Source organism: Thunnus maccoyii, chromosome 17, assembly GCF_910596095.1.
Source record: "Thunnus maccoyii chromosome 17, fThuMac1.1, whole genome shotgun sequence".
NCBI lineage: Eukaryota > Metazoa > Chordata > Actinopteri > Scombriformes > Scombridae > Thunnus > Thunnus maccoyii.
The window spans coordinates 796,549-809,589 of NC_056549.1; the positions used below are offsets into that span (position 1 = coordinate 796,549).

The following is a 13,041-nucleotide window of genomic DNA, read 5'->3' on the forward strand; positions in this document are numbered from 1 at the left end:
ATAATGGATATGGCACCTTTTTTATTTATTGGTAATTGTTTGTTATATACTTAAAACAATTAGGGGCCGGTATGTAGGAGCCATTTATGTTGATTGTTGGCATGTCATTTGTTTAGTTATAACTTGCAGTATTATTTTGGACACTGGGTGGCGGTCATGAGATGCACAGGGTTGTATATCTAGGGGCATAGGTGACAGGAAACGGCAGGCACAGGCAGGTGGGGCACATACAGTTCTTAACAGATCGGGAACAGACGCACACTACAGCTGGCAGGATAGAAACCCGGTATGTTCATGACATGTACAAAGACTTCAATAAAACAACAAACTAAACGGCAGCCAACGGACTGGAAAATCTGTTCTTGAATCTGCGTAAGATCACTCCTAACTTAACCTACCTGTGTAGTAATGGTAAACTGGAAAAACAGGAAAAGAAAGGACATCAAAAAATGAAAATTGCCATTACAGAGAGAAAAACACAAGTAGCGTAGTAGAAGTAGAAGTAGTATAACATTACACATCCATGTAAAAAACAAGTGATGTTCTCTGAATAAGTAGTGAATGAATATTTTTATTCAAGTGTAAAACACCCAAAGCTGCCCAGCAAACATGAGCTTACAAGACAATATTTACATCACCTGCAGAGGCAAGAAAAACTAAAGGAAAGCAACCCATACATGTTATTATATACATACATGTCAGACACATTACATCAGATAGAAACATACGTTGATGTTCATGATTTAACACAAACTGAGCTGATGTCAAACAGACTGGGATGTCTGCTGGACATTTTCAGGAAAAACTTCACTTTAAGATCCTGATAAAATGGAATAACTAACAGCCACTAACAGCTACTAGATGCTGCTCCAAGAAAACTTTACTGAAGTCAATCAGAGTCAACACAGTTTTTACACATCAATTCAGCCCAGAGGAGATCATTTCACTACTTCTAATAGAAACAATATTCTGACATTAAAGCACAGTCAGTGATCCAAATGAAACCAGAGTGAAACCTCGTCCACCATCAACATTTAAACACAGGAAGCTGCTGTCACTTCCAGTTTCTGTTGTTCACTGGTGAACAGAGTGAACAGTGATTTCAGCAGCTGTCTTCAGTCAGCAGTGTGACTGTTTGTCTACACAGGAGGAGACTCTTCCTCAGACAGACGACACAGAGACACTGAGGAACCAGGCCCAAACCCAAACCCAGGATACAGAAGCTGAGTGAATGTGGTGTTGAAGGTGTGGAGGTGGATCAGTGTGTCAGAGGAGACTCTGTAGAAGGACAGAGTGCCAGCAGGACAGTCCACATACACTGCTACTCTGTTAGAGACAGAGGAGGAGGAGGAAGAGGAGGAGGAGGAGGAGGAGGAGGAGGAGGAGAAAGAGGAGGGGATGGATGTCTCTCTGCTATTGTGCCAGACAGAGTAACCACCATCATCAGAGCAGCTCAGACTCCAGGACTGATCATTAAATCCAAACCAACAGTCATCACTGTTTCCTTTCCTGTTGATTCCTCTGTAAGTCACTGATATATCAACTCCTCCTCTCCACTCGACCTCCCAGTAACAGCGACCAGTCAGACCATTTCTACACAGCAGCTGACAGTAGTAGTCAAATCTGTCTGGATGATCAGGATATGACTGATACTCCTCCACACGTGTCACCTTCCTGTTGTTGTCAGACAGTTTGAGTTTTCTGTTTACTGTGTTTGTGTCCAGTGTGAGTTCACAGAAATCTGATGAAGAGAAGAAGAAACAACACAGCAGCAGTTTATCATCTGACACACCTGATGGATTTATTCTCTGTTTAAGTTCTGATCTGTTGTTCATTTCTATAAAGTTTAATGACACATTTTGTCAGTAATGTTTTAATGAATAAAAACCACAAAGACCAACTTTGTATTTAAAGAGAAACTGACTGTGTGCTGTTTAGTTGTCATGAATCAAATTAAATCCACACTTACACTTCTTCACACCAGGTTTTAACCACTGCTCTCCACCAGGGTCCAACCTGGAGGAAGAAACACAGTCAGAATGATTTTCTATCCAACATGAGTCCTAACTGCTGTTCAACATGAAGCAGTGTTCCTCAGTTTGTCAGAGTGACACAGAAACAGGCTGCAACTCATCTGTCTCAACTGTCTGCTGGATTCTTTCACTGAAGTCTGAGAGGAAAAGACGTGAAGAAGAAGATGTGATGTACAAATATGTCCTCAGACATGATGAATCAGAATATTAAATATTGACCTCTGCATGTTGTGCTGAGGATAGAGCCTGTCATGACTTCAATATTAAAGGAGACTTTACTTCAAGGTGAAAATTAAGTTATCAGAGAATAAATGCAGCTATAAGACAGCAAAACATTTTAATGCAATTATACAAAATATAATAATAATAATAACAATAATAATAATAATAATATCTAAATAAAACATCAATGACAAGTAATAATAACTACAGTAACCTCTTAACAGATCAGTCAAACTACAAAATTCAACTTGTAATGTGTCATTTAATCCAACTTGAGGCTCTGAGGGAGTCAAACAGGAAATCTGTGATTTAGGGCTGAATAAATAAAACTGACTTGACTTCAATAATTCAATATCAAGATTTCAGAGTCAGAGAATAAATGAACCTTTAAGGCTGTTCATTTATTTGGTTTGAATATATAATAATTATAATAATAATAATAGTTGAAAGACACAATAAGAAACAACAACAACAAGTTAGAAAGTTCTAAATGATACAAGTGAACTTCTTTAGAATGAACAATAAATACATGTTTAATAAAATAATAGATGGACTCTCCTCTGATGAGTTCAGGGACACTGTAGGAGGACAACCGCTTGTTCTTTAATTCTGGTAACCAATCTTTGATTCTTAAGGAAAATAAGAGACAGTGGCGCGGGGAAAACTTTTGAGGAAACCAAGTGAGACAAGAGAGACAGGAAAGACTACGTTGCTGCTTTAACAGCCAGTGTAATGTAACCAGATGAGCTATTAGCACGCCGCTGTCATTTTACACAAAACTGTATCAAATTGTATCACCGACACACACACACACACACACTCTCTCTCTCTCTCACACACACACACACACACACACACACACACACACGCACACTCTCTCTCTCTCTCTCTCACACACACACACACACTCTCTCTCTCTCTCACACACACACACACACACTCACACACACACTCTCTCTCTCTCTCTCTCTCTCTCTCACACACACACACACACACACACACACACACACTCTCTCTCTCTCTGTCTCTCTCTCAAACACACAGTCCTAAACATCTTATCAATTTATGCATGTTCTTATTAATTTATGCCCCCCCCCCCACACCCAAATGCATAACCGGCCGCTTAATGCACAGTACAGATCTGATAATGGATAAAAGAAGCATTCATTCACAAATTAAATCAGGAGACGTTTAAAGTTTTATTTTTCGGCTACATCATAAAGTATCAGTAGTCTACATGTATCAAACACATGACTTATAAGCCCCGTTGTATGTGCTTGAAATACACAAATACTCTCCATACTTCCTTATTGTTTAAAACTAGACCAAATGTTCATTATACAACATGACCTAAAACACATAACAACCCAGTAACAGACCTGCAGAGGCCATAAACAATCAAAACAAATAGCATCTATTCAGGTAACCTGGCCCTATGAGTGCTGTCCATGGTGCTGATTTTATATGCGTTAACAACCACAATAAAACTTCAGTCTGTTTCCACGGACTGACTAACACATTCAGCTAAACCCAGGCAAGCATGGCACATTAAGCAATATGACCACATCAAAAACTGCACACATAGCTACATGGGCAGTTCAGTCAACAGTAAAGCCATAGAGGGAGAAGGGGGTGTGCATTTCACTCACCCCATTTGAAGAGGAAGGCGATCCCAAGTGCTCTGAAAGTGTAGTGTCAAACTCTGCAAATGTATGTACCAGCTCCACAAAATTGCCCCCGTTTGAGCTGCCAGCGGCCTCATTGACCTGAATACTTGTTCTTGGCGCGCAAGGTACAAGGCTGCAACAATGAGTCTCCTCAGAATATCCCGGTTCTTCTTCACCTGTTCATTGTGCTTCTTTGTGCTAATGGTTCTCACCGAGTCCAGAGCCTCGTCAATCCTGACGCCCAAAAAGCTTCAATTTCACAGCACAATCTATGTGACTCTTTGATTTACCGTGCCTCTCAATTGCCCGTGACAGGTTGGCAAGGTCCATGAATCCTGTAGTGGCCCATGGATTATTCAGTGAGCACGAATCCTTGTCGAAAAGACACGGCCAGCAAAAGCTAGCCACTCCTTGCAAACATAATTTTCCTCATTGAATGTCTGAATCCCTCCTTTTTTCCTCTCCATACGCAGCTCTAGTTTGGGTGTTGGCCTGCCGTCAGATATAATTTTGAGTTGCTGCTGTAGTGGTAGTTTAGTAAAATTGTTTTTTACTAAAAACTCCAAATCTCCACCCTCCATAACTACACTTGCTAATGTTGCTAACGGTGATATCAAATGGCTAACAGTTATCAATGACGTTGATAACATGCTATGATTTGATTGGTGAGAGGCCAAAGGTTGGCTGGCTTCCCTTGGTATAGTCCTGACTAATCACAGATTGGCAGTGGCATGAGGGTAGCCTCATCTGATTGGCTAATCCTTCAATTTTTTTTCACCAAGGGATGCCAATTTAAGTCTGGCCTCCCCACGGACTGACATTAGTCTACAGTAGAAGTGCAATGTAGTGTTTCACCACACATTCACCACATAACATTTAGAGGGGCGCTGTTTCACTCATTGTAAAATACTCAATGAGAAATGGGGAAGAGATGACAACAACAGCACAGAATAACCGAAACTGTTAAACGAAGTGTTTTTATTGAAATGACAACTGCAGTCTAAAAAAGCAGGGGAAGCCTGGCTTCCTTTGGCTTCTTGAGAAAACACCACTGATAAGAGACAGACTCTCTGGATTCCTAAGTTTGTAAGAGCGGACCCTCGGCCTGCAGAACCGACCTTTGTAACCCTCCAAGTGGGGGTTTGATCAGTGAAGCTCAACAGGCTCAGGAAGACCTCCTTGAAACCATTTGGATATGTTGAATTACGACACGAACTAAAAGCATGAAATGAGGAAAACAACAACTCCCACCTTATAGATGGAAGACAGACTCTTATCAACAAAGCCATAAACTAATCCACATTCCTGAGGACTTTGTGAAACCCCCTTTGCAAATCTGAGGCAAACCTGAAATTCATGTAAATTAAATGTCTAATCATTATGCAACTTATATCATGTTATTTGTCGTGTAAATACAAGAAGAATGGTATAACTTTCATATATGTATGACTATCTACTAAAGAGATATAAGACTTGAGGTAAGACTACAGGTAACAATACTGCCCTCTATTGACAAGAGTTAAATTTCCTTATGTGAAGAGTTAATGAATGTTTAATAACCATGTATTTGTACTTTAAGTGTTTAACTTGTGATCTATTAACCTCATAGACAATCATATTTTAATAGTTAAATTAGACGAGTAGTTTGGCTCAAAGATTGAAGTTTCTAAAATAATAGGAATGTAAAGATAATATTTGAAGGATTTGAGTTTAAAGTTTTCTTTTATTGTTAAACAATAGTCACATTGAATGCTTTTATATTATGAAGTAAGTTATGTCAACTTATATTTAAATATGTTTCTGAAAGTAATCTAATCACATAAGTGTTGCAGAACTTTATTTCCTTTCACTTTAGTATTAAACTTTATTTCAGTAGATGGTTTAAGATGTGTAGATAGTTTGAGAAAGTTGAACTAATGAAGGTTGTATGCTTAGACATCGTGAAGTGTTAATATGAAGGTTAATGTTTGTTATTAGAGGAACTGACTTATCATGAATTGCGTAAACTGCTCAGCTGTTTCTTTAATGGTTTTACAAATATGATACAAGCTGACAGGGCCATTATTAATCAGAAATATCATGAATGCTTGGACATTATGACAGGAATGTGTTTACAGCTTAATGTGAAATAATAGGCAACAGTGACTTGAAGTGTAAGTTTTTGCGTGTAAAAACTCAGAATTAGATTTTCCCAAATTCCTTTACTTCAGGAGACGCAGGCTGCAGACCACCGGCCACACCTAAAGCCCCTAGTACAAAGAAATTGAATATTCATCAATAATTCGGCGCAAACCCCTTTAGAACATCCCTAAAACTCCTCCCATCTTATTCTAACTTATAAAAACAGCCTCAAAGAGATTCCTCTTTGAGCTGGCCTCCAAGAACTCAAGAAAATTCTTAAGACATCTCTTTTATTTGTTTTTCAATCAAATGTATCCGAATTTAATCTTTTATCGCAAGAAGTTAATTTGTTTTGATTTATTAGTGACATTAAGTCTCGTATTTCCAGGTACAGTAATTTAATTTGAAGTAAACACGTACAGTATTTTATTTTGAAGTAGACACCGCTGAAGACTTGAGCGTAGTCAGACTAAACTTTATTTGACACTTAACTCAAGTTACTACAAGCCAAATAAAGCCTGAACGTAAGCTCACAAAGAAGAAGAAGAAGAAGAAGAAGAAGAAGAGGAAGAAGAAGAAGAAGAACGCTTGAAACTGAACCTGCTCTCTGAGAGCAATATTGAAAACCAGAAGTGAAGCCGGCCTAAAGACTCTTTCAGAGCAGCCTGAAACAGCCTGATTCTTTACCGGCATTCAACACCTCTGCATCCACTGAGATGCGCCACAGCCCACAGCTGATCCGGGCTCTTCCACTGCAACACCGCTGGTGATGCTGCACCAACAACGCTGGACCTGCCAAGATGACGCCTCTACCACGACGACACACCTCAACAGTAAGGCATAACATGGCTTTGTGATCAAGGGTTGATGTTGAATAACGTTAAAATGAAAGAATTTATTTAGAGAAGTTGAATTAGCTTTTCCCCTCAGCATTCCCCGGTACAACACGTTAAGCCTCGAGTCACTCTAACTGAATAATTTTCTTTATTAATTTTTATCATTCTTAGGCCTTATTTATTTTACTTTCTTTTTATTTATAATGTTCTGTATATTATCTGTATATGTTATATTATCTATGCTTTATCATGTATCCTCAAGACGTTTAGCTATTAATAAATGTCTTCATTTATCCTAAAAGTGTTTGGTTGTTTCTTTGAGCTGCAGTAAACAGAGGTCACTGTTTGGGACAAGAACTTACGACTGTAAGACTGATTCACTGATTAAACTGAACAAGGGTTAGTGCTTCCTCCTGGCACTAATAAATCCTAACCAAAAAGGAGGTGGTGCCCTAATGATGAGGTAATTCATTAATAAAGTATTAACGCTCCTACAACACCATGAGAACATGAAAGTTTAACAAAAGAATAACTTTATGTCGACTTACTAGCTTTTTCCAGAGGTTTCACTCACATTACATGACCTTCAAACTATTACATCCATGATCAAGAATGAACTTTTATGTTCAGCATAAAAGTTCTTACCTGAGAGTGTCCACCTATCTGTCCATACCTGAGAGTGTCCACCCGTCTGTCCATACCTGAGAGTGTCCAGTCTCCAGTGTGGATTCTTCAGTCCAGCAGACAGAAGTTTCTCTCCTGACTTTCCTGGATGATTGTAGCTCACGTCAAGCTCTCTCAGATGGGAGGGGTTGGAGTTTAGAGCTGAGACCAGAGAAGCACAGCCTTCCTCTGTGACCAGACATCCTGACAGACTTGAAATATAAAAAGATTGATAACACAATGTTTTTTAATGATAAGTACCAGAGTCCTACAGATGTTGTGCAGAATAATTGACATTGATCTGAATATAAAGCAGCATGCAAATAATCAACTGTTAAAATCTCTCTCCGAGTCAGCTTTATTCTCATTGTTCAAGATAACAAAATCATAGATGCTGTATCCTGACCTGAGAGTTTCCAGTGTACAGTGTGGACTCTCCAGTCCAGCAGACAACAGCTGGACTCCTGAATTTTGCAAGTTGTTGTTACTCAGGTCAAGCTCTCTCAGATGGGAGGGGTTGGAGTTCAGAGCTGAGGCCAGAGAAGCACAGCCTTCCTCTGTGACCAGACATCCTGACAGACTTGAAATATAAAAAGATTGATAACACAATGTTTTTTAATCATAAGTACCAGAGTCCTACAGATGTTGTGCAGAATAATTGACATTGATCTGAATATAAAGCAGCATGCAAATAATCAACTGTTAAAATCTCTCTCCGAGTCAGCTTTATTCTCATTGTTCAAGATAACAAAATTATAGATGCTGTATCCTGACCTGAGAGTTTCCAGTCTGCAGTGTGGACTCTCCAGTCCAGCAGACAACAGCTGGACTCCTGAATTTTGCAAGTTGTTGTTACTCAAGTCCAGCTCTCTCAGACTAGAGGACTGGGAGCTGAGAACTGAGGACAGAGCTGCACAGCTTCTCTCTGAGAGGTTACAGCCACTCAGCCTGAAGAGGAATTAGTGATTAAAATAATAAAGAAATGTTATTTCCCTTCCATAAAATATTAAAGGTTTGTTGATATTTTTGGCTGGGCCTGCCATGGACCAGCCCTATAACCCAGAATGTCGATCACTGACTCACTGACTGACTGATGAAGTAGCAGTCACATGTCACTCTCAGCGCAGCCCCAAAATAAGTTTTAAAAACACACATTTACCAAGCACCTCACATGGAGGCTCTGACACTGACAGGAGCACAAACCCGTGGATACAAACAAATGCAGTAGATCCATTTTACCAGCCTGCACTGCAGCTAGCAGCTAATTAGCATGCCTAGCATTGTTAGCATAGCTGTGTCGTGCTGTGTGTGTGTGTGTAGCCTATAGACTGTATAAAAATAAGTTGTTGCAGTGGTGTTTATAGTTTGACAGCACTGTGCTTGGTAGGTAACAGGTGTGTTTACAGTGTTTTTGTGCTCTGAAAGACGTCACAGCTTAGCATGCTAATCCTACATTAACATATGAATAAGACCATATGTTTACAGACATCCGAAGATTGAAACAGATGAAAGAGAAAATAAAAATAATTAGAATACTTACAATTGATGTTAAAGTAAGTTATCTTTCAAATGAAACATCCCAAGATATGAGTGGAAAGTAATGTTCTTACAACTGCATTTATACCTTTTTTTTTACTCAAATGTAGCTTAACCATGTCATGTGATATGCTACTTCAGTACCCTTTAACAACAAATATTACTGGGACCACTACAGAAAATTGCAGATGGACATTTAATATCCAGGAATTCACATTATAGACACTACCACTGACTATGCCTGTAAAAAAAATTGGCCACAGTTTCACACATTGACCATACACAGTCCATCCATATACCAGTACTAGTCTTGTTTATAATCAAATAGTGTATAAGTACTTTTCTAGTCATCCATCCACTTACAGAGCTTTATTTGAAGCTTTGACCACTGGCAGCAGCCTCAGAAGAGCCTCCTCTGAAGCAGAGTATTTCTTCAGGTCAAACACATCCAGATCTTTTTCTGAGGACAGTAAGATGAAGACCAGAGCTGACCACTGAGCAGGAGACAGTTTATCTGTGGAGAGACTTCCTGATCTCAGGTACTGTTGGATCTCCTCCACTAGAGAACGATCATTCAGTTCATTCAGACAGTGGAACAGATTGATGCTTCTCTCTGCAGACAGATTTTCACTGATCTTCTTCTTGATGTACTCGACTGTTTTCTGATTGGTCTGTGAGCTACTTCCTGTCTGTGTCAGCAGACCTTGTAGGAGAGTCTGATTGGTCTGCAGTGAAAGACCCAGGAGGAAGCGAAGGAACAAGTCCAAGTGTCCGTTTGGACTCTTTAAGGCCTCATTCACAGCACTCTGGTAGAGATGTTTTAGTTTAGGTTTGTTTTTAAAGACTTTAGAAAACTGGGATGTTGTTTGTTCTTCTGCCAGCAGATTGACTCCAGAGTTGATGAATGTCAGATGGACATGAAGAGCAGCCAGAAACTCCTGAACACTCAGATGGATGAAGCAGAACACCTTGTTCTGGTACAGCCCTCTCTCCTCTTTAAAGACCTGTGTGAACACTCCTGAGCACACTGAGGCTGCTCTGATATGGATGCCACACTCTGTCAGGTCTGATTCATAGAAGATCAGGTTGCCTTTCTGCAGATGCTCAAAAGCCAGTTTTCCCAGAGACTCAATCATCTTCTTGCTCTCTGGATTCCAGTGTGGATCTGTCTCAGCTCCTCCATCATACTTGACGTTCTTCAGTTTCAACTGAACCACCAGGAAGTGGATGTACATCTCAGTCAGGGTCTTGGGCAGCTTTCCTCCCTCTCTGATTTTCAACAAATGTTCCAGAACTGTAGCAGTGATCCAGCAGAAGACTGGGATGTGGCACATGATGTGGAGGCTTCGTGATGTCTTGATGTGGGAGATGATGGTACTGGCCTGCTTCTTATCACTGAATCTCTTCCTGAAGTACTCCTCCTTCTGTGGGTCAGTGAACCCTCTGACCTCTGTCACCATGCCGACACACTCAGGAGGGATCTGATTGGCTGCTGCAGGTCGTGTGGTTATCCAGAGGCGAGCAGAGGGAAGCAGCTTCCCCCTGATGAGGTTTGTCAACAGCACATCCACTGAGGTGGACTCTGTAACATCAGTCAGGATCTCATTGTTGTGGAAGTCCAGAGGAAGTCGACACTCATCCAGACCGTCAAAGATGAACACAACCTGGAACTCTTCAAACCTGCAGATTCCTGCTTCTTTGGTTTCAGTAAAGAAGTGATGAACAAGTTCCACCAAGCTGTACTTTTTCTCTTTCAGCACATTCAGCTCTCTGAAAGTGAATGGAAATGTGAACTGTATGTCCTGGTTGGCTTTGTCTTCAGCCCAGTCCAGAGTGAACTTCTGTGTTAAGACTGTTTTCCCAATGCCAGCCACTCCCTTTGTCATCACTGTTCTGATTGGTTCATCTCTTCCAGGTGAGGCTTTAAAGATGTCTTCTTGTCTGATTGTTGTTTCTGGTCTGTCTGGTTTCCTGGATGCTGTTTCAATCTGTCTGACCTCATGTTCATCATTGACCTCTGCAGTCCCTCCCTCTGTGATGTAGAGCTCTGTGTAGATCTGATTCAGGAGGGTTGGGTTTCCTGCTTTAGCAATCCCCTCAAACACACACTGGAACTTCTCCTTCAGGTTAGACTTGAGTTTATATCGACACTCTGCAGCACGAGTTCCTGAATGAACAAACAAATGAAATCAATCAGATGATTCTACAGTAAATTGGTAGAATGTAAACATTAAACTGCAGATGTTTATATTTTCCTCCACTATGAAATCTATTCAGCTCATCAGTTTTGGACAAACAGTTTCTGACTGTTTTCAGCTCAGAAGAATTCATTGATCTGATGAAGATGTGTGCATCATATTAACAGCAGAGTTTGAAATATAAACCTCTCCCATGTTGCCTCCATTTCCTCTCCATCATGTTAAATCTGTTAAAATCCTCTTACTGCTCTGCAGACAGTCAGCCAGCTCCTCCTGCTTCATTCTCCTCAGGAAGTGCAGTATGATCTTCAGAAATGCCTCTCTGCTGCTCCTCCTCTGCTCTTCATCCTCACCGTCCAACACCTCTTCATCCTCACTCTGACTCTCTAAGCATTCTGGGTAATCTGGACTCAGAACCTTCTGCATCTTCTTCACCTCGTTCTTCACAAATTTGATGATGTTCTCTTCCAGCAGCTGGAACAGAATAAAATGTAAATTTAACTGGTAGAAGTCAACATCAGATTATCTGTGACAGACTGAAAAGCTGCTGGTCTACAGAGTGCAGCATGGAGACTGTTAGGACCAGAATGGTAGTTTAGTATTTAGTCTGTGGCTGTTGTAGTTAGCAGTAGTAGCTGTGCTTTACATTTACACACCATAAATATGGAGTCCAGGTGTGTTTGATGCTGCTGGACAGACTGACCACTGAGAACCTCTGAGCTCTGCTGATGAACTCTGTGAAGAAAAGATGAAGTCTTAGAATAAATAATGACATCAGTGTTAAAGGTGTTGTGTTCTATCACAGTGGATCCAGTTAAAACACTCAGCTGCTCTGTCTTACCTCTGATCATTTGTCTCTGTAAAGACTTTGTTCCTCTGTTTTAAAAAGTGTTATACAGATAAAGTTTGTGTTTTTTAGGAAAGTGTCTGTAGGAGGAGTGTGTGTGTTTGTAGTTATGAGAACCTTGTGTGTAAAAACAGTATTAGTCACTGAGGTCAAGAATTAATTTTTACATCCATGATATGTCTTCTTATGAGAGTTGGATAATAACAGACACAAACATTTTACAGTCTGACCTCTGATCAGCAGACTGATGTCCATGTTTGAAGGTATCAGGTCGATCGATAGACCAGTCACTCTTCATGGACACACAGCTGGGTTCAGGAGAATCTGGTCTCTGCTGATGGATCCTGATGGAAACAGAGAAATGATAAAAACAAGTGTAACTTACAGTGGTGATCCTGAAGATTGTTGTGTTGGTGTGTAGTTTTGTGTCTGTGAACTTGAGCTTCCTGCTCAGATTCACATACAGCTGCTAGTTTAGTTGCTTCCTGCTGCTGCAGACTCACCATCCTGGTGGTGTGAGGCTCATTGATGCCTGTCTGCAGCTTCTCCTGGACTATTTGGCATCTGTCCTGATCTGAGCCTTGTCATAGTAAATGGTGTCTGATCCTGCTTCAACTATCACTACTGTCCCCATAAACCTCAATCAAGATTCAGAGTCTTCCACAGCTACCTTCCTAACTGAAGAGTTAAACAATTCAAATTGTCAGATTATTTACAAGAAGCTGTACTTTTGATCGTCTTTTACTGTTTTATTTATCTTAATAACATACTGTTGCACGTCAGTATTGACTCAGTGTGTTTCTGTAAAAAGATCACATGTCTTGTATTAACTCAGATACTTAATGTGTTTGCTGTGTGTTTGCTTATATATCATTTATAATCAAGATTATCTTGAAAGTGACATGTTTTTAAAACGTA

General features: G+C 40.2%; 1 protein-coding gene across 2 annotated transcripts in view; it reads right to left on the reverse strand.

The window, feature by feature from the left end:
- Positions 1-595: 595 nt before the first annotated feature.
- Positions 596-13,041, reverse strand: part of LOC121881892 (NLR family CARD domain-containing protein 3-like) — a 53,927-nt gene continuing 41,481 nt past the window's right edge. The window contains exons 3-9 of one of the 2 annotated variants that reach the window (XM_042389698.1): positions 11,522-11,750; positions 9,442-11,245; positions 8,317-8,490; positions 7,949-8,122; positions 7,581-7,754; positions 1,970-2,016; positions 596-1,741 (exon numbers count right to left, since the gene is read on the reverse strand). In XM_042389698.1, coding sequence (XP_042245632.1) covers positions 1,140-1,741; positions 1,970-2,016; positions 7,581-7,754; positions 7,949-8,122; positions 8,317-8,490; positions 9,442-11,245; positions 11,522-11,750 — 3,204 coding nt within the window. In that variant the 3' untranslated portion in view covers positions 596-1,139. Of the gene's footprint in view, positions 1,742-1,969; positions 2,017-7,580; positions 7,755-7,948; positions 8,123-8,316; positions 8,491-9,441; positions 11,246-11,521; positions 11,751-11,932; positions 12,099-13,041 lie in introns of those variants that run through there. The other variant, XM_042389699.1, reaches the window with a different exon arrangement.